This window comes from Hyperoodon ampullatus (genome assembly GCF_949752795.1).
Source record: "Hyperoodon ampullatus genome assembly, chromosome: 19".
Taxonomy (NCBI): domain Eukaryota; kingdom Metazoa; phylum Chordata; class Mammalia; order Artiodactyla; family Ziphiidae; genus Hyperoodon; species Hyperoodon ampullatus.
In genome coordinates, this window is record NC_136932.1 from 7,026,734 (window position 1) to 7,047,364 (window position 20,631).

A 20,631-nucleotide genomic window follows, 5' to 3' on the forward strand; every position below is an offset into this window, starting at 1 on the left:
GAACATTCTGTTGGATGTGCTTAAATCATGTAATCATTCTCTTGTTGATGCTCTGTTGGTTGTTCCCAGTTCTTTGCTATTCCAAATAACACAGGGAACGTCCTTGTCCTTGTATCTTGATAAAACTTCACAGGCACAGATGTTCCCAGCAGTGGACTTGCTGTCTCAAAGGGTGCATGCATTTTTTTTTTGCGTGCCTTTTCTTTTTTTTTTTTTTTCACTTGTCATCATTTAATGAATCTCCCACCATGTGGCTTCAAGCTCCCAGGACACAAGCCCCACCCACACCCTTAATCTTCTCCTCAGCTCTTCTGCTGAAGAATTTGGCCTTCACGATGACAGCCTGCTTTGGGAGCTTTCCCTTCCCCAGAACTTCGTAGTAGCCTGATTGCACCACATCAGTGATAGGAGCAGCTCCAGTCTTGTTCTTGGCGGCATTTACCCGTGTCTGCTCACTGACCAAGGTCCACAATTTATCAAGGTTGACAGTTGGGCAGGAGCTCTGGTCCCTCTTTAAGTGGTAATGCCTCATACCAGCTTTCCCAAAGTATCCTGGGTGATATTTGTCGAAGTTGATCCTGTGGTGATGCATGCCACCAGCATTACCGTGGCCTCCTGGGGTCTTCCGGTGTTTGCCGATGCGGCTGTGGCCATGGCTTACGTGGCCCCTGAGTTTCCGGGTCTTCCTTATTCTGGATGGCATGTCGGCGGCCGAGACCAAAGAGCTGTGCATGCCTTTTCCATTTTGATAGACACTCGAAATGATCATACAGTTTGTACTTGGGGAAATATTTTTTTAAATACAGATTTTCTAGGCCCCACACCAGACCTACTAAATTTACAATTTCTGGGGGTGGTATTTGAGAATCTCTGCTTAATGAAATGTAACTTTCAAGGTGATTCTGATGCAACTGGTTCTCTGACCACTGCTAGAAGAAGAGAGAGAATCTGCCCAAACCCTGAGGGTTGATGGTCGTATGCTGTGGTCATAGATGCCCACCAGAGGCGAAGCTGCGAGTAGGGACCTTGGGGCAATTGACCGAAGCTGTGTGCACGTTCTTTGCGCTGCTGCTCAGAGGCCATTTTGCAGGAGAGCGGTCTTTGAACTCTTGCCTTGTTTGACTCCCCTGACAGAAACCACATGAAGTGGGTCTTGGAGCTGTTTCTTCAGCTCCTTTTCACTCTGTGGCAGGTTAGCACTAAGTGGTGTCTGTCAGACTTAACCCCAGTTCTTCCTGGTTTTCGTACCCAAAAAGTCCTTTTGCCTCAGTAAACCCAAACTTTTCCAAGTCAGGTTGACTTAGAAATCCTGGTCCTAGGGACCCTGCTGAAAACGGCCTGGGGAGTGAGAGGCAGCAAGCAGCCAGTCAGCATCCGCCCACCTGCCTGTGGAAGAGTTGTGTTAACACTCCAGAACCCTCCATTGAAGGATAGGATCAGGTTTTTTTTGGTTCTGTTTTGTTTTATTTTAAGTCAGTATTCTCTAGCTACAAGCTAATGTACATAAAGCTTTTTTTTCTTCTGTGACCTGGGAAGTCCTTTGTTCCTGGGCAGAGACCCGGTACGTTTCAGGGAGAGGTTGCTGGAGCTCTCGGGCTCCTGTTGCCATCTTAACAGACTGGGTTGCAGTCACCATGTCATTTGGCTGTCCTCCCTCTTAGAAAGTCCAATCTTTAGTTCCAGAAAAACTTAGGCCATTGAACTCTTTACAGATAGAGCTGTGCTTGTTAGGAGACTTTGTTCGTATTAAGCTTTTCACGCAAGCAGGACTCTGAGTCGGCGTTGGCCAAGGCAAGGTTGGTGTCTCTTGGTGCAGCAGGAACTGCCTGTTGCCTCTGATCAGGATGAGGTGCTACATGTAGTTCGGGCTGGGCCTGGGCGGTGGTAGTTGGGATGGGAACAGTGGCTTGGTTTTACTTAGCTGTTGGATCAGTGGGTTTTGTTTTTGTTGCTAGAATATATGCTTTTCTGAGGTTTGTATGTACTAACCATCGCCCTTCCCCACGTCACAGAATGTCACATTAAAGCCCAGGCAAATTCTACTCTTTCTGTTCATCTGTGTAGGGAACTCTCAACTTTGGTGGGATCAGGGTGGGCAACGGACCGACAGAGGAGGATGCTGAGATTATTCAGCATGACCAGCTCTCCACCCATTCAGAGGACGCGGAGGAGGTAAGATCAGTGGTGCGGGCTTCCTCTCCTCCCTCCTCGGGTCAGCCCTAGTCTTGTGTCCCTAAGTGGCCTCACTCCTGTCCGCTCCTTGAAAAAATGAAAAGACTAATACGAGGATCAGCTTGCTTTCTGGACCTCTTAGGGCACTACAGCTTTTTCCAGTGGTCCCTGCTCTGAACTCCAGGTGTTGCCTACAGAGCCCGCAGCAGTTTTGTTCTGTTGTCCGGCTTCCTGAGTTCCAAGCGGCCCACAGTACCCTGCACGCAGATCTCAGTTGTCGACTGCTCTCCTCGGGGCCGAGGCAGAGGCGGCCCCAGCGCCCCAGCTCTTACTACCAGAAACCCAGGCCACTTACGGCGGCTCCTTCATCCCTTGCCCCTCCCCAGAATGGTTCCCGTTGGAACTTTAATCACTGGGACTTTTGAAGTCCTGTTCCACTAATGTGCTCTTGTTGCAGACATGTTATTGAGCCTTTTAAAAATGTGACTCGCCTGCTTTTTAGCCAAGTTCAGTCTAGTTTAGCCAAGCTAGACTTTTCCTTAAACCTCCATTGGATTTTTTAAAATCCAATCTCCTTGCCTGACCGTTCGTACCCCAAAGCCTCTGAGCTGAACTTTTGAACCTCATCTATTCAGTATATTCTTTTTAAAACAAATAGAAAAGGAGTTGAGGACCCAGGGGACTGGACTTTGCAGTCTGACTGACCGCGTCTGCTATGTGTATGACTTTAAAAAAAAAAATTGCAAGGCTTGGGATGCCTTTTAAAAATTAAGTATCAACACTCTTGGTCCTGCTGACTTTGCTCTCCGTTTATGCTGCGGAGGCTTGCCTCCAATGTCAGACCATTTAACATTCACAGTCCCCACGCCCCCGCCCCCAAGAAGCAATCAGTAGCCTTGTGCTCATGACTTGTGACCTTGTGTGTGGCATGGCTTCCCACTAAGTGTAAATTTGTGTTTTCAAGCCTACCGAGGATGAAGTGGTAAGAAACAAGCTGGCTTTAGCTTCATGTTTATCTGGGGCTTCTCTTCCCGTCCTTGTGATCACTCTGCTGTCCCTGCTGCATCCTGGGGCCACACATGACACCCATGTATTCTGCATCTCACTGGCCATTTCTAACCAGTTTGTGAACCCGTGTTCTGAAAAAGCTCATCTCCATTAACTGCATCTCATGTCAGTCACCTCTGTCTTTGTTTCATTGACTTTGCTGATCTAATGCCTTGAGAATGGCTTTAAAGGAGCTACAAGTAATGTCTGCATTGGCATTCTTGAAGTGACTCCCCTTGGGAGTTAAATCCCATTGGCCCCTGCCTTCCTCTCCTGTGTTGTTATGTATGGTCGCTCTGCCCCGGGAATAACTGTTTCCTCCCTGCTCCTCTGAGTGCTTATGGGAAAGCTCGCCCTTCCTCCCTGTCTGAGATGCAGCCAACCTCTTCCTGCTGCCCTCATCGGCTTGATGATGCTTGGAGTGAGAATGCTGGACGTTCGCTTGGGGTCAGCTTTACCTCCACGTGACCCAGTTGGGAGGTAGACAGTTTTCAAAAGGAGGCTTTGCCTCTCAGATGCATCCCAGAAAAAACAATCCGTCTGTGTGAAAGGAGTTCATATTATACCAGTCACACATAGAGGACGACATATTTAGAAAGTTGGCTAAATATTCTGGCCACAGCCAGAGTAGAAGGCCTTCTAGCTCAGCAGTAGTTCATTTAGCAATATACAAGTTCTGAATTGGGTTTTTAATAGGCCTTGCTGCACTGTTTGCATCTTCCCCCCAAATTTCTCTCTAAAATACCCAGACCTGTAAACCTTTCCCTTTTCTGGCTTTCCTGGTCCTCTCTAAGGGGGCAGTGGGATGGGAATGGGAAAAACATTTGCTGTTCTGTGTGAAAGCAGACAGTTGTCGGTCTTCCAGAAGGCCGGAGAGGCTCCTTTGCTGGCATCTAGGAGCTTCTGTGTTCCTCCGGACCACTCATCTGTGCAGAGCCACAGGCTGAGCCGCCTGGAAGGTGTCTGTCAGCATAGTCCTCACTTGTAGCCACGTCCCGGGGGAGTTGACATCCAAACAAGATGGACTGGAATTCAGCCTCCCCAGTCTCTGGCCCCCCAGCTCCCTCAGAGGTTCAGTTTCCCACAGCGTCCTAAGTAGTGAGGACATTTTATCATCATCAGGTACATACACAGTCTAGTTCTCTACAGCCAGGTTTAGATAACTGTCTCAGTTACCTAAATACGTCACAGGTGGAAGCAGCAGTCCCTCTCCCTGGGGCATGGACAGTCCAGCTGCAAACCAGAGCCAGGCTCGTCAGTTGTCGGGGAAAGTTTTGAAGGCTGTAACCACTCAGCAAGGGTCAGTGGGACCTCTCCCCACTGTGTCATCTCGCTAGGTGCATTCATCCAACCCATCCATTCATCCACCCTCCATGTGCCAAGCACTCTGTTTAGAGCTGCAGGAACTGAGAGAAGAAAAGTCCTTGCCTTCAAGGAACTCCCAAATTTAGGACACAGTCTGTGATCAAGGTGTGCCCAGGATGCTGTGGGAGCACAGGAAGAGGGCACCTGACAAACACTGGGGTGGGGGTAGGGAAGAGGAGACCTGGAAAGGATTCCCTAAGGAAATTATTGCTGAGGTTAGTTTGGTCAAGCCGGCGTCTCTGTGGAGGGAGAGAGGGAGGGAATGCGGATGCATCAGTGTGTATAGCTATCATAAAGATACAGAGGCCTGCGTCATCAAGACACATTTGGTGATAAACAAGTATTCAGCTTGGCTGGAGCTCGGAGTCAGGAGTTGAGGGACTGGTGAGAAGTGAGGCTAGAGGTTGGCGGGCACCAGCCATGGTAGAGCGTTTAGGTAAGAAGGAGCGTCAGAGGGCAGTGAAGCTGGAAGTGACACAGTGCATGCCATTGCTGAAATGCCCTAGTGGAGGGTAGACCGTGTATTGGATGGGGGAGGGGCACAGTGTGAGAGGAGTCGGGAAAGAACTGGGAGGCTTGAAGGCATTTGCAGTGGGAGTTGGAAAGGAAGGGACCAGTATGAGATGAAGGAGGTAAAAGCTGCAGGCCCCAGTGCCTTCATGAATGCCGGCAGTGTGAGTGAGTGAAAAGTCAGGCTCGACTTCCAGCTTTGGGTGCCTGGGGCACCAGTAGTGACCCCCTGTTAGACATGGGACGAGGAGTAGAAGTAGGTCTTGGTGGGTCAGAGGAGAGCAATTGATGAGTTTAGTTTGGGTGGCGTCGAGTTTGAAGCACCTGTGCTGCAGCAGGAGGAGATGTGGCACAGCTGGTTGGAAACAGGCAACACGGAAATAGAGGTGTCCATTTGTGAGCCCCTCCCGCGTGGCCGCTGAAGGCCCGCGTGGCGGTGCTACAGGAGAGACGTTAAGGGCCGAGGCAGGAACTCCAGCACTTAAGGAGGAACCAAGAAGGAGGCTGAGAAGGAGCATCCAGAGGTGGGAGGTGAGCCTTCCCGAGAGGGAGGAGGACAAGGCACTAGTGGCGGACACTGCAGAGGCTCAGGTCACGGATGTCTGTTAGACCTCCTGGCTGGGAGGTGAGGGAAGCGTGCGAAGGAGGTGTGCGGAGCCGAGAGGGCGCAGGAGGGAGGGGTCGGTCGCAGCGGACTCGCACGGGGCAGCGACGGACTTCCAAGCGCTTGCCTGGGTTTCTCACTTAATTCTCGCCCCACTTAATATCTCCCCCCACTACGTAGATAAGAAAACTCACCCAAGGTTGCAAAGCAGGAAGTTGGGAATGGAGGAGAGGAAAAAGCGAGAGCAGTGGCTGGAAGGGAAGCTGTTCATGGGAGAAACTCAAGGTGGAATAAAAATGCTGAAAGGGGCTGGTTCTGAGGGAGCCCTGCGCTCGCTTCTTTCTCAGAGCTCTTAGTTAAAGCCCCGCGCTCCTTGGAGCTGGGGGCCTGTCCTTCCTCAGAACATGGGCTTTGGTGCGACGGCCAGCATTGGTGGCAAAGAGCTCTTAACAGCACGTTGGGGTTCCGGTGACTGTGATTACCCTAGTTTTCAGGGTAACTAGGAGACGTGGAAGAGCCTGCTTCAGAAGAAAAGCCCAGAAGTACTCTGGGTGTAGATAGTCAGGTGAGGGGAAATGAGGCAGAAGCCCAGAGATGGCGAGTTGGAGCTGGCCCCTCTCCCCACTGGCCATGCCTGTGAGGCCTGGGCCGTTAGCGCCTTACCAGCCAGCCCTCCTCTCCTGGCCCCATGTGATTTCTCAAGACAGTTCTTTCTGGTATCTTTTGGGGGTGAAGTCATGTGAGTCTGCAAAGAAACTGGTGAAAGATAGACTCTGACCTGTGGGCAGGGCAAGCTGGGGAGGCCCACTGGGCAGTGGCCCTGTGCTCCTGGAGTCTGGTCTGGACCACGTGGGGAGGGGCGGGGAGGCCCCCGGGAGGGGAATGGCCCACCTCCTGGCCTTCAGTGGCTGCGGCCCCACCCAGGAGAGTGAGGCCCGGAAGCGTGCCTGCGGCTTCTCAAACAGCCCCGCTTGGAGCAGCCCTAACAGGGAGCTCCCGGAAGCTCGCTCCAGCCCCTCCGCTTTACGCTGCAGATAATTTCTGATGTTGAGACAAAAACTGGAAGAAAGGGAGCGTGAGGAAAACAGAAACAACAATACACATTCTGTTTAGTCTTCATCCACGTGTCCAAGTAGGAATTTGTAAAACTTTTGCTAAGACGTCCCTGTGCGATCTTTTCAGAAGTCTCAAAAGTAAAAGGAGGTTATCTTGCCGCCCACGTGTTGTGAAAATAAGAAGTGGCTGCAGAGGTTTAGTCTTCTCCAGGCGGTTTCCAGCCTGGTGGCCTGTCCCCTGACGTACGACCCGGGGCAGACCCCTTCCTGCCCTCCTGGCTCATCCAGAGGAGGGTACTCCGCTCCCAGGCACCGTGAGGTGGAGGTCAGCCAGAGCGGGTGCTCCCAGACCGCCCTTACCTCGACACGCAGCCACTCGGGAGCTGACAGCCTAGTGGGGAGAAAAAGCAGATGTGTTGAGAAGAGTCTCATTAAGATGTAGTTCATTAAAATGTGATGTATTGAGGGGCATGGGGTGTCCCAGTCGGGGGCTCAGCCAGGCAGGATTTCTGGGGACGGCACGGCTGAAATCCCCACCAGGAGTTCAGCACCGGGGGCTCCGGGCCCATGTAGCCGTTCGTGCCAGCGCTCAGAGCCCTGCACACTCCCCTCCCAGCCTTATATCTCCTCTCTGGTTTCCTCCCATGACAGTTTGATTTTGGGGACACCATGGTCCACCAGGCCATCCACACCATTGAGTACTGCCTGGGCTGCATCTCCAACACCGCCTCCTACCTGCGGCTCTGGGCCCTCAGCCTCGCTCATGCACGTGAGTGTATTTCTCTCAGGTCAAAAACTATGTTTCTCCCCTTCTCCGGGCACTCCCTCAGGTGGGGGCTTAAAGAGAGTGGAGATTATGTAAAGCCTCTGGAATTACTGACTCCTGAATCCAGAGAGAATGATGTACAGATGGGAGGATCAGTGCTTTTGCCCGGTTAGCTGGGAAGGTCGCAGAAAGCCAGGGGGCAAGGAAGACTGCGATTGAGGGGCGGCAGAGCAAAACGCAAGGCCTGCAGCGCCGCTGGCCCAGCTGAACCGGATGTCACGTCTCTCCCCGTCCCGCAGAGCTGTCTGAGGTGCTTTGGACCATGGTGATCCACATCGGCCTAAGCGTGAAGAGCTTGGCGGGAGGTCTGGCGCTGTTCTTCATCTTCGCCGCCTTTGCCACCCTGACTGTGGCCATCCTCCTGATCATGGAGGGCCTGTCAGCCTTCCTCCACGCGCTGCGGTTACACTGGTGAGGGGCAGCGCGGGGCCGAGGGGGGGACGTGTCCTTAGCTGCACCGAGGGCAGTTTTACTCCTGTCCAGAATCCAGAGACACTAGGAAGTATCTGCTTTCACATCCTCATACCCAAGGACATACTTGGTAGTGAGCCTCAGGAAATGTCCACAGAAAAGCACAGCTCGCTTTCGCAGCCGCCAGGGAGGGTTCTCTGGTGAGTGTTGTCACCGTTGCTCTCCCTGTCTTCAGCCTTCTTCAGTGCTCTTGATTATGGCTTAAAAGATCTGCTGGGTTTTTTTGATTGTTTGGGTGTTTTTCACACTGGCATATAACTCTCTCCTGTCTTGAGAGCAATGAAAGCTGCTCTGGAATAGATTCTACGTCCAGGAAAGTGCTAGAGCACACTGTGCCCTCGTTTCGTCCCCCTTATTCTGTCATCGTGCCAGTGGCTTTGGGTAGGACCCCTGGCAGCTCTACGTGAGTAGGGGGACTCTTGGCTCCATAGCACGCTAGCTCAGTACACTGAAGCCGCTTCTTCTGAAGGGCAGGTTTTGGATTCGTTAGTTTTCTTTAATGTCGTTTTTGGCTCTTAATGGCTCTGCGTGGAGATAGCTCAGTCCCAGGGAGTGGGAGATCTGGGGTCTGGTCTGGACTGGGACTCCATGACCTCAAAGTAAGGTTGCCAGGTTTAGCAAATAAAATTACAGGGCACTCAGTTACGTTTGGATTTCAGATAAACAGTGAATACTTTTTTACTGTATTTCCCGAACGTCCATGGGACATACTTATACTAAAAGCGGGGCATCCCGTACTTTATCTGGCTACCCTACCTCAAACCCTACATCTTCGAGTCTCCATCTCGCCCTTCACAGTATGATTCTCTCTCTCTCTTGGGGTCCAGTGGCTCTGGAAGCTCTAGACCCTCTCCTCAGAGAAACACCCCCCTCAATGTGTGCACACAGTTTTACCAGTTTAGGGGCTCACAAACTCACTGACACTACCTTAGGGCTCCCTAGACGAGATGATCTGTGGTGTTAACGACCTCAAGGTCAGAAGAGGGCCGTGACGGTCTCTTTCCATCACTTCTCGAAACCAGAAGAAAACCAAAATCTGAACCTGAGAAACCTCTTCCCCACTCCCTTTATCTTTGATTTTTCTCCTGGCTTGGTTACGGCTGAGCCTGCTCAAAGAGTCCGCCGTTGGTTGTTCTAAGTTACAGAGGGGGAACGTGAGGCATGTAAGGGTGAGCCGTGGCCGGGACTTACGCTTCCCTCAAAAGCTCCTTTAGGGCTTCCCTGGTGGCGCAGTGGTTGAGAGTCCGCCTGCCGATGCAGGGGACATGGGTTCATGCCCCGGTCCGGGAAGATCCCACATGCCGCGGAGCGGCTGGGCCCCTGAGCCATGGCCGCTGAGCCTGTGCGTCCGGAGCCTGTGCTCCGCAACGGGAGAGGCCACAACAGTGAGAGGCCCGCGTACCACAAAAACTTTAGAAGAGTCTGTCCTGCTGCGTCAGTACACGGTGCTTTCTCAGGCCTGGCCCTCTCTTCCCGCCTCCCGTCCCCTCCCCGCCCAGCTGTTGTTTACTGGGAGCCAGGAGGCTGGCCACGCTCCCGGCTCCCAGCTTATCAGCGCACGCTCGCCCCAGCACACTTCCTACCGCTCGGTGCGAGGGGACGTCTGTGCTGCCACCCTGGGGTGACTCACTTTTTCTTGCCCTCTTGGCTTCCTTTCCTATTCCCTTCCCCGTCTCCTGAGCCCTGGGCTTGAGGGAACAGTTACCACGCCACCTTGACTCCAGCCCAAGTGGGGAGCCTGTTGCATCCTCCCTGGGTGGGTGGGAGCCGCCAAGGAGCTGGAACAGACCTGTCAGAGCAGTGAGCCAGGCACGCCACGGAGCAAGGAGGGCCGCCTGGGCTCAGGCCTGTCGTCCAGAATGAGCTGAGGCGACTGGGAGGTCATGCTTTGCTGCCTTCAGGATTACTTCTTCCTCAGGCTCACCTGCGGCCTCCGAGTGAAGGTGTCTTCCCACGTCCTCATGAACGAGCCCAAGGAAGTGACAAGTGGCGAGAGAGCAGGCTTCAGAATCGGGTGACCCGAGTTTAAATGCCAGCTCTGCCGGTGCTGGCTGGGTGACCCTGAGGAAAGCACTTACCTCTCTGAGCCTCACTTACTCTCATGTGAAAAGAGAGGATAATGTCCCTGTGACAAGGTTGCTGTGATTAAGTAGGAAATAACGCCCAGACCGAGTGACTGCCACGGTGCCCTGGCACGCCGTAAACCTGTGTTCAGTTGCAGATGCGGCTGCCCTGCGGAGAGGGCTGTGGCCCCTGTAAAGATCTGCTTCCAGTCCGTTAGAGAGAAGGGAGACCCCAGGGGGATGCACATGATACCACTTGAATGCCTCGCAGATGCAGTTTGCAAGGAGTAGACCGGTCAGACATACTGTACTTGCAGGGTGGTGGGTGGTTGCTGTTGTTGGGTAGTGGAAATATTGGGTAGAAGAGAAAAGACAGTGAAAACTCCTTTGTGCAGCTTTCAGAATCCCGTCACTGGGGGCCTGTTTGGAGCATCTCCCCCACCACCAGAAAGGAGTGAATGAAATTGGTGCTCATGCACCCCCTCCTGGCCGAGTGTGGACATGCCTCGAGGATTCCTGGGTCTCAGTCCAGCAGGACTGCAGGAATTCCGAGTCGAGGCCATCCTCTTGGGGGTGGGAACGGCTGGGCCCACTGAAAATGGCTGCAGGGACATTGCTGCAATTTTTCCTGGCGTCCAGCCTGGGCATCTTCATACCTGTCACTTTACCCCTGGTGTTCAGCTGGGGTTTCTTGATTCTGATGCAAGGGCTGCCCCATTACACAAGTTCTGGGTCTCTTTGGTGGGGGCAAGAAAAAAACATGTGATTTGAAAGCAAGGATAAACCACAGGTCTGAGGTTCGTGTAGGGTCATGAGGAGGCAGGTGACATCTGGAAACAGCAGCGAGTTGGGTTCACGCACCCGCCTGCTAATTCCGTCTCCTCCTGAGTCACGTCTGTCTCTTTTCCTCCCACCAACTGTGTGTATTGTGCTTGGTCTTCTTGGCTACCATAATGAGACGTCTTTTCTTCCTCAGAAAAGGCAAAGGCGCAGGGGTATGATTTGTGGTTTTCACTGTGGACACCGGACCGCCATTAGCAGAAAGACTGTTGCCCCATGGCCTGCCTTCACAGGAACCTCATCCCTTCCTAGCTAACAGATTCCACATGAACACTCACAGACTGGGAGCTAAAGGGGCAGATTTGGGGACCAGTTTGTTGTAAGGAATTCAGTGGCGCCACAGCAGGACCCCGCAGGGTGGCTGCCCAGGAGAACGAGAACACCTGAAGTGTGACCCCATGGCCCCGGCACTGCTCGGAGAGGGACAGAACCATCTTTCTAAAACTGCCTCCCCTCGGTCACATTCCCACAGGCAAGGGAAGAGGCCCAGACTTTCCCCTTCATTCGCTTGAGAAGACATGGTTTCTGTCACGTAGCAGGAGTACCCTCTCTGTGGGCTCCCAGTTAGTCCTTCTGGGCCACTGGGTTGCCTTTTCCAGGTGCGGGAGCTGGCAGGGGTGACAGAGAACCCCATCTGACTGCCTGAGGCTCTCCTCACATCTGCTGAATCCTGAGATGCGTTTTAGTGGCCTGGGACGTGGCAGGGTCCATGGAGGCGCCCTGAGCAGAGCCCCTCAAGAAGGAAGAACTTGCAGGGCAGCCAGCGGGGCCCCGCTGTGCCCCGGCACAGAGAACTTCATGTTTATACTTTCTCAGGAAGCACACAGTTCCCTGGCTGGGAGGGAGGAGAGGGCGGGGAGACCAACAGGGAAACTGCTTTCCAGCTTTGTGCTGGGACGTTAGGGTGAGCACGGCTGAGAAGGCAGGCGAAGTCAGGCTGACGCTGAGATACCCAAGATGTCCCTGGTGGGGGCTACCCTAAGTCCCTAACCTCGAGCAGCAGCTGGTGGGCAAGGTGGTGTCAGGTGGTGTGTCAGAGGGACCGCCCATCTGCTCACACAGCAGAACTTATGTGCCCCCATCCCAGGCGTGTGTCCCCTGATGTAGATGAGGCAGGCAGGGTGAGGCCAAGAGAAGGGTGGTGATCCCTCAGGCGTCTGAGAACGTCTGCAGCTTCTCCATTCACCCAGTCTGGAGTTAGAATTGTTTGTGTGATGAGCCAGCCAGAGGTCAGAGTTCAGATACCTCACAGACCCCAAGGTGAGTTGCCCACCGTCTGGCTGTACACTGTTGAACGAAGAAAGTGAAATACCATTGCCGTGTGCAGACACAGCGTACCCAGCGTGGAGGATTCAGTCGTCACAGCAGTGGGCAGGAAGCAGGAACCTGCCCCCATCCCCACCGCATTCCCCCAGAGGAGGCCTCGGGAGCTGGGCCCTCTTCTCCAGGTGTTGGGACTCAGGGCTGAGTCCTGTGACTGACGGCAGTTTGAAATACCCCCTCCCGGATCCCATTTACTCTGAGGGAGGCTTGGCCGAGACACTGATGGGAATCCTCCAGGGGCCGGGAGGCTTTGGGGGCCTTGGTGTGGCCCCCAGAATGTGGGGTCGGGGAGAAGGCTGCCTGTTCTTACGCCCACACAGAAAATTCTGTTCCCTTCTTCTCCCCAGCGGGTGGAGCTGGCAGCTCTGCAGTCAGCGTCCTCAGCCGGCGCCCCAGGGCTGAAGGGGCCTCTGAGGACATCTCGGGGCCACCAGCAGACAGTCCTCTTCCCGCTCCCTTTTCACTGATTTCTCCCTTATCTTGGAGGGAGGCCGCCCTGGCTGAAGGCTGAAGGCTGAGTGAGGGGCATGAAGGTGGAGAGCGGCTTGGCGCCCTGCTGTGCAGTCAAACCGCTGCCTGCAGCCTGCCCCGGGCCCAGCGCAGCCTGCCATCGCAGGGATCTGGGGCCCCCGGGGGTCACACAGCACTGAGTGGAAACTATTCCTCAGGGCAGCTCTCCTTGGCTTTCTTATCCTCTGAATCATGCATTTTTCTGCCCATATTTGGTGGTGATGTGGTGGCTGGGCAGACATCCAGGGCGAACTCGCAGCCTGGCTCTGCGTACAGGCGTGTGCTCCTTCCTGCCCCCTCAGAGTCTGAAGGGCCCAGGGAGACCATCAGGGATGGATGCTGGGCTGCCGGGGAAGGGAGCTAAAGCTGTTTTTCCTTTCAGTCCCCAAGAGGAGAATTCTTTCTTAGATGTTTTTGTAGTTGGAGAATATTTTGGCCGTTGCTTTGAGAAGACTTCCCCTCCTAACTTCCCCCTTTCCTGGGAATTTCCTCCCCTAAGTCAAAAGTCTCTTCACTAGCAACCCTCCCTTCTCCTTCCTCCCCCGAGAAGAGAAATAAACAAGAAAACAGTGGCGCCTGCCGGGGTTCCTTGCGCTGAGCTGGTGGCTACTCACAGGCTTCCCTTGGAGGTCCGCTGTGGGCCCTGCCAGGAAGGGGGTGTTGGGGGACTCTTCTTCATCGTTAGAGACTCAGGCCAACTGAACGTTTTTTGCACATGGCCCTCTGCAGAGAGTTTTGCATAAACACACTCTCCGCTGAGCAGGACGGAGCAGGAACTGAGGCCAAGCCAGCGCACTGGTGTGCCCTCTTGCCGAGGGCAGGCCCTGGGCGTCACGAGTGGGAGGTTGTGTTGGGATTAGGGTTGTGGGCGGCAGGAGGCTCGGGGAGCTTGGGGTTGGGTCATCTTTCTGGCCCAACCATGGAGTCCCAAAAGGTTTCTGTGGAATGATGACTCTCCCCTTCTCTTTCTCCAGGGTGGAATTCCAGAATAAATTCTACAGCGGGACGGGTTTCAAGTTCCTACCCTTCTCCTTCGAGCACATCCGAGAAGGGAAGTTTGACGAATGAGCCCCTCGGGGGGGGCTGTGCGCCCTCTGCCCTCCCCGCTCCCTCCCTGGTGATTAGCTGTGCTCTGCTTGCCTGTTGGTTGTGATCCCTGCCACCCTTCCCCCAGCCACCTGTGAGTCATTTAGATACCCAGCCCTTCCTGGGTCCCCCGCCACCTCCAGCTTTGTGTGTTGTAGTGCAGTGATTTTCTGGAGAGAAGCGGGCCCGAGCGGTCACTCAAACCCACTCCCACTGGGCACCCTCCTCACCCTCCCAGCCTCTGTCCAGCCCTTCCTCTGCCCCCTGGTGGTGAAGCAGTTTGTGCGTTTGCACAGGAGCCCAGAGCGCTTGGAGGGAGCGCCTTCGCTGTCCGCACCCAGACTTCGAGCCCCCTGTGCCTGCCACTCCCCTTCCTGGTTGGGGATGGGGTGCTCTTTAACACTCCCCACTCTTGGATTAGCAGGGGTGGGTCCAGGAAGATGGTGTTTCTGTCCTCTGCCCACCCCCTCTGGTCTTCAGTGCCCTCATTAATCAGGAATTCAGCTGGACCCAACTGTGCCAGCATGCGTGGCTTCTCCCTGGCAGCCCCAAGGGTCCCTGGATACCCTGCACCACCTTCCTGACCCCCACCCTAAGCTCACACCCTCTCCTCCTCCTTCCCAGAATGCCCTTTTAGCACCCAGCATAACATACACAGCAGGGCAGACCCAAAGCAGAGGTCCTGGCTGGCTCCTCTGGTGGCTGCTTCTCAGGCCATGCGTGGGCCGCAAGCACGCCCTCGGGGCAGAGGGTCCAGTCCGTGCTCTTTCCTGGTGCAGACCCGCAGACCTTTTCCCACCCCCAGTCACAAGTCTTGAGTGCAGAACCGTAGTCATCAGGGGTGGCTCTGCCTGCAGACCTGCCTTGCTCTGCCCACCGGCGCCCCTCCCCACTTCCACACCGACCCCAAGTCGAGCAAGTGGGTCCTGGGCAGGGAAAGTCAACGTCATTTACCATTTGCTGATGGGAGGCGGCTGGCAGGGCCGCCAGTGTGTGCGGCTGTGAGAGCTGCGTGGCCCTGCCCCGTCAGGGCTGGTGGGGAGCGCCCCCAAAGGGCCGCCGCCCCTGTCACCCCCACGCCAGGACGTGGATCTTGGGGCCTTTTAATCATGCGTTGGCACAGCAGCCCTGGCTGCTTCAGCTAAACTGATCCCCGTACCTTCAGTGGGCGAGAGGACCCCCTCAATTGGTCGGCCCCTTCCCACCCCACCCCTGCCCCCTGCTTGTCTGGGAGCTGCTTAGCGCTGCTCACTGGACTCTCCCAGGCTGGGCCACCCGCCCCAGCGTCATCGCGCAGTAGCCAGTGTGACCCGACCCAGCCCTTGTGCAGAGCCCCCTTCCGTCCGGTCCCTGTGGTTTACATGATGATTTTTGCTCTGTTTACGGCGGGGGTTTGAAGCAAGAGTTCTTTGTCAGGAATCCTGCCCAAGGCCCTTCTGTTCAGACATTCCCGTGTGGAATAAAGTGTGTTTGACTCTGTCAGGGAGGCTGCTTGTCTGCGTGCCCACAGCCCCTGCGTCACTCAAGGCTCGGCCCTCCCGAGCCCACCTAGTATCCTTACACCTGCCACTTCCCTCTGCCAGCATTTCTGCTCTTCCCTCTAATCAAAGACCGCAGTTGCAGTGGCCCTGGCCAGGCAGTTAGTTTGTGAAATTCTCATCTTATCTCGGGTTTCCCAGGGGCCTACCCAGTCCCTGAGCCCCACTCCCTGAGCCAAGGCAGCTTTTCAGACACTACCCATGTGGGGGAGGGGACTTGGGGACCCATCTCCGTCCCGCTTTCTGCACCACACACCCAAACAGCCGGGGGAAGCAGGGACCTGGACGTCTGCCCACCCTCCTCTCCTGTGAGTGTGCTCTCCAAGGCTCAGCAGCCTGGCTATTTTGAGCCCTGATTGCCTTTGGCCTTGGTGTAGGCGGAGGCTCAACGTAGGGTTGGTTCCTGAGGGCAGCTGGAAAATTCGAGGTGCTGAGGCAGGCAGCCCAAGAGCCCAACGGGATGTCCTGGCAGGCGGGGTGGGCAGGGCGGGCGCCTTCCCCCTCCTCACTGCCATGTAAGGTGACCACATTCTTTCTCAGCCCTCCCTTTCCATTCCTCCCTCTTGGGGCCTCCAGGGCAGGGGCTGCCCAGGAATGTGAACAGCAGGCTACCAACTGCTGCTCCAGGAGGGGCAGGAACACCCTGTTCATTGCATGCTCCTCAAACCCTCTCCTCCCTGGCAGGCCACCTGCCCTGGAGCAGCCCTGGGTACAACACCCAGCATCCACTCCTCAAAAAGTTGAGGGTGGACATTCAGGTAAACGAGCCCTTTTAACCTCTTCTCTGTTACTGACTCAGATAACTAGGAATCAATGGACTAGAATTGAGAGTTCAGAAACAAACCCTAACGTGTAGAGTCGACTGATTTTCCACACAGGAGCCAAGATAATTCACTGGGGAAAAAAGTCTTTTCAACAGATGGTGTTAGTACAACTGGGTACCCACATGGAAACGAACAAATTTGGACTGCTATCCACTATATACAAAAATTAACTCAAAATGGATCATAGACCTAAACATAAGAGAAGTCTTAGAGAAAATCATAGGAGTACATCTTCCTGACCCTGGGTTAGGCAGTGGTTTTTAGATATGACGTCAGAAGCATGAGTGATAAAGAAGATAAAAGATAAGTTGGGTTTTAGCAAAATTAAAAACTTTTGTGCTTTGAAGGACAAGTTCAAGACACCCCTCACACTGGAAGAAAATATTTGCAAAGCATGTATCTAATAAGGAACTTGTATCTGGAATATATACAGAACTTTTACAACTCAGTAATAAAGACAAATACCTCAGTTTTTAAAAGGACAAAGGATTTGAACAGGCATTTCTCCAAAGAAAAACGAATAGCCAATAAGCCCATGAAAAGGTACTCAGCCTCATTAGTCATTAGGAAAATGCAAATCAAAACCATGAGGAGACACCACATCACACTCACTAAAAAGGCAATAATTTAAAAAAGACAATTACAAGTGTAGGGACTTCCCTGGTGGCGCAGTGGTTAAGAATCTGCCTGCCAATGCAGGGGACATGGGTTCGAGCCCTGGTCCGGGAAGATCCCACATGCCACAGAGCAACTAAGCCCATGCACCACAACTACTGAGCCTGCACTCTAGAGCCCACAAGGCACAACTACCGAGCCCGTGTGCCACAGCTACTGAAGACCACACGCTTAGAGCCCGTGCTCCGCAACAAGCGAAGCCACTACAATGAGAAGCCCATGCACCACAACCCGTGCACAACAACGAAGACCCAACGCAGCCAAAGATTAAAAAAAAAAGATTACAAGTGTTGACAAGGATGTGGAGAAACTGGAACCCCCATCCACTGCTGGTGGGAATGTAAAATGGTGCAGCAGCTTTGGAAAGCAGCCTGGCATTTCTCAAAATGTTAAACGTAGGATTAACTTAGGACCCAGCAATTTGACTTATAGATATCTACTCAAGAAAAATGAAAAAATGTGCACACAAACTTGTGCACAAGTGTTCATAGTGGCATTATTCATAATAGCCCTAAATGGAAACAACCCAAATGTTTATCAGCTGATGAATGGGTAAGCAAAAGGCAGTATATCCATACAATGGGTATTCTTCTACAATAAAAAGGAATGACATACTGATACTGCTGCAACAAGAATGGACCTCAGACACAAGGCCACATAATGTATAATTCCATTTATGTGAAATGTCTAGAATGGGCATATCTGTAGAGACAGAAAGCAGATGGGTGGTTGCCTAGGACCAGCTGCTGGATGGGGTTGGGGGCAGGGTTTCTTTTGGGGGATGAGGAAATGTAAAATTAGATTATGGTGACAGTTGCACAACTCTGTGGCCATACTAAAAAACTATTGAGTTGTACACTTTAAACTGGTAAACTTTCTGGTATAGATCAATAAAATGGGTCTGGGGAGGGAGGACTGGGACCTGCCCGGGAAGAAACTCCTCCCTGGCCTGGATGAGAAGACCTGGGCCAGCGGGTCATTGGCTAAGCTGAGCTTCCAGGATCTAGGGCCTTGGGCTGCTTCCAGCCCAGCCATCTAAAGATGGGACCAACTGGGAACTGAGCCCTGGAGGGTGTGGGAATTCCCAGGAGCCCTGGGGTGGGGGTAGGGAACAGGATGGCTCCATTGCTCCTTTTTTTTTTTTTTTTTTTTTTGCAGTACGCGGGCCGCTCACTGTTGTGGCCTCTCCCATTGCGGAGCACAGGCTCCAGACGCGCAGGCTCAGCGGCCATGGCTCACGGGCCCAGCCGCTCCGCGGCATGTGGGATCTTCCCGGACCGGGGCACGAACCCGTGTCCCCTGCGTCGGCTGGCGGACTCCCAACCACTGCGCCACCAGGGAAGCCCCATTTCTCCTATTTTTAAGAGTCTTGGCCTTTACCCTGATCCCCCTTCTGTGGAATCTCTGGACCCCAGGCATCTGCTTAGTGAGTCTGTGCCCCCAACCGGCGAATGCTTCCCATCCTAGAACCCATGTGGGGAGGGTGACTTTGGGCCTGCTCAGTACTATAAAGATAGGGGACAATTCCATCACCACCTTCCGAACCCCCCCCCTTTCCTGTCCCTCACTGGGGACCTGGGCAGGACTGTGTCTCTTTCTACCCAGGAGCCCTCGGTGGAAAGGGCATTGGAGCTCCCCTCAGATCTGAGCCTGTGTGCCTGCCCTTCCCTCTCCAGCCTACCCAAGGCAAGGCGTAGGCTGCCCCCTGGTGGCCAGACAGGGAAGGACTCATCCCTCCCCACAGGTAAGATGGGTGGGATCCTAGCAGGGCTGCGACAGGCAGGCAACTGGATTGGCAGGGCAGAGGGACAAGGGATCTGGAGGGATTCTGGGGTGCACAGGCAGAGGGGAGGCTGGCAGGAACGAAAGAGATGAGATAGGAGCGGGGAGAAAAAGTAATCAAATGTATCACGTGGTAAAAGGATCAAACAGTACAAAAGGCCCTAATATAAAAGTAAGTCTTCGGCTCCAGCGTCCCAGTACCTTATCCGAAGCAAGCACTATTTACATAGCCTTAAAAAAAAACAACACACAAGTGGGACGTATTATACCCAGTGATTTGACATCTCTTTTTAAATAAACTCAATATTTAGCTGGTTTTTTAAAATATTTTTATTTATTTATTTAGGCTGCATTGGGTCTTAGTTGAGGCACGCGGTATCTTCGTTGCGGCATGTTTAGTTGCGGCATGCAGGCTTTTAGTTGCCGCATGCATGCAGGGTCTAGCTCCCCGACCAGGGATCGAACCTGGTCGAACTATGCTGCGTTGGGAGAGCGGAGTCTCACCCACTGGACCACCAGGGAAGTCCTGATTTGACATCTTCTAAAATTTTTTTGTTTTGTTTTGTTTTGGCCGTGCGGCTTGTGAGATCTTAGTTCCCCGACCAGGGACTGAACCCCGGGTCCTCGGCAGTGAAAGCGCTGAGTCTTAACCACTGGACCACCAGGGAATTCCTTGACCTCTTTTTAAAAAATACACTTTGCAGGACTTCCCTGGTGGCGCAGTGGTTGAGAGTCCACCTGCCGATGCAGGGGACACGGGTTTGTGCCCCGGTCCGGGAAGATCCCACATGCCGCGGAGCGGCTGGGCCCGTGAGCCATGGCCGCTGAGCCTGCGCGTCCGGAGCCTGTGCTCTGCAATGGGAGAGGCCACAACAGTGAGAGGCCCACGTACTGCAAAAAAAAAAAAAAAAAAAAAAAAAAAACACTTTGCAGAACATTCTGAATCAGTACCAACACATCTTCCTCACTTTTTTTTTTTTTTAGCAAATGCTTGCTATTTCAACCTATTGATGCAACTTAATTTCTTCAACCAGCCCCCCTATTGTCCTCAAAGAGTTCCCAGCTTGGTGGGGAAGAGGAGAAAGACAGTGTGACACACCCGGAGTAAGCGGTGACACTCTTGCCAGGCATCCATGAGCTCAGGCTGTGAATGTGCTACCAACCTCCCCGGATGGTGTCCCCACCCTGCTGCCCCTGCCAGCATCCGTCTGCCATTCTGGATGAATCCAGACCCCACAGAGAGGCACCCTGAGCCTGACGGTGGACCTGCAGCCGAATTCCCCCAAGCAATGTGTTCCCTAAAATCCAAATTGCTGGTAAAACAGGTCCTGGGAGGAGGAGAGTCTGACAAATCTCACCTGAAGCCAGGGGTGTTTGGAAGGGGGTGTTGGAGGGAGTGTAGAGAGGCCTGGGGGGCTACAAGCTGTAGCTCCATGAGGGCCCATCTCTCTGGGCAGGTCTAGGAGCTGTTCTCTGGGAAAAGCTGAGAACCTTCTGATGTTAGGAACTGGGTGGAACAGGGCTGCACCTCCTGAACTAGCTGCTCGCTGAGCTGGGAACGAGGCAGGGGGCCCTGCAGCTTGAGTCTGCAGCTGGGGGCAGGGGGCAGAGGGGCAGACAAGCTCAGGGGACTCCCATGTGCTCCTTCAGTCCAGGCTCTGGATTTCCTGGATTGCCAACCCTCCTCTGACCCCTTCCCTGTCTCTAAGCAGCTGCACTCAGGCCTGACAATCTGGAAAAATCTACACCTGCCTCCAAAAGGACTCAGAATCCCTTTTGAAAGTGCAGTCTTTAAAAAAGGGCCCACCACTCCTGGCCATCGCACAGCCCCACTCAAACCCTCCCTGCTGGTAAGCAGCCTGAAAAGTTGCATCTCTTGGGGGATAGTGGCAAAAACGCTTATCTGAGAGTTAAGAGTTCCTGGTTCTAGTCCCAGACCT

At 53.7% G+C, this 20,631-nt stretch overlaps 2 protein-coding genes across 2 annotated transcripts in view; one reads left to right on the top strand and one right to left on the bottom strand.

Moving 5' to 3' along the window:
• Positions 1–13,854, top strand: part of ATP6V0A1 (ATPase H+ transporting V0 subunit a1) — a gene marked incomplete at its 3' end in the record, with an annotated part of 53,503 nt that extends 39,649 nt beyond the window's left edge. The window contains 5 exon segments of the mRNA XM_079725983.1: positions 2,065–2,172; positions 3,137–3,154; positions 7,405–7,522; positions 7,819–7,990; positions 13,761–13,854. Coding sequence (XP_079582109.1) covers positions 2,065–2,172; positions 3,137–3,154; positions 7,405–7,522; positions 7,819–7,990; positions 13,761–13,854 — 510 coding nt within the window.
• On the bottom strand, positions 257–703 carry LOC307068223 (large ribosomal subunit protein uL15-like; the record flags this gene model as incomplete). Its single annotated transcript, XM_079725984.1, has 1 exon — positions 257–703. One exon carries the CDS (start codon positions 701–703, stop codon positions 257–259), a length of 447 nt encoding a protein of 148 aa, XP_079582110.1.
• Positions 13,855–20,631: the final 6,777 nt, after the last annotated feature.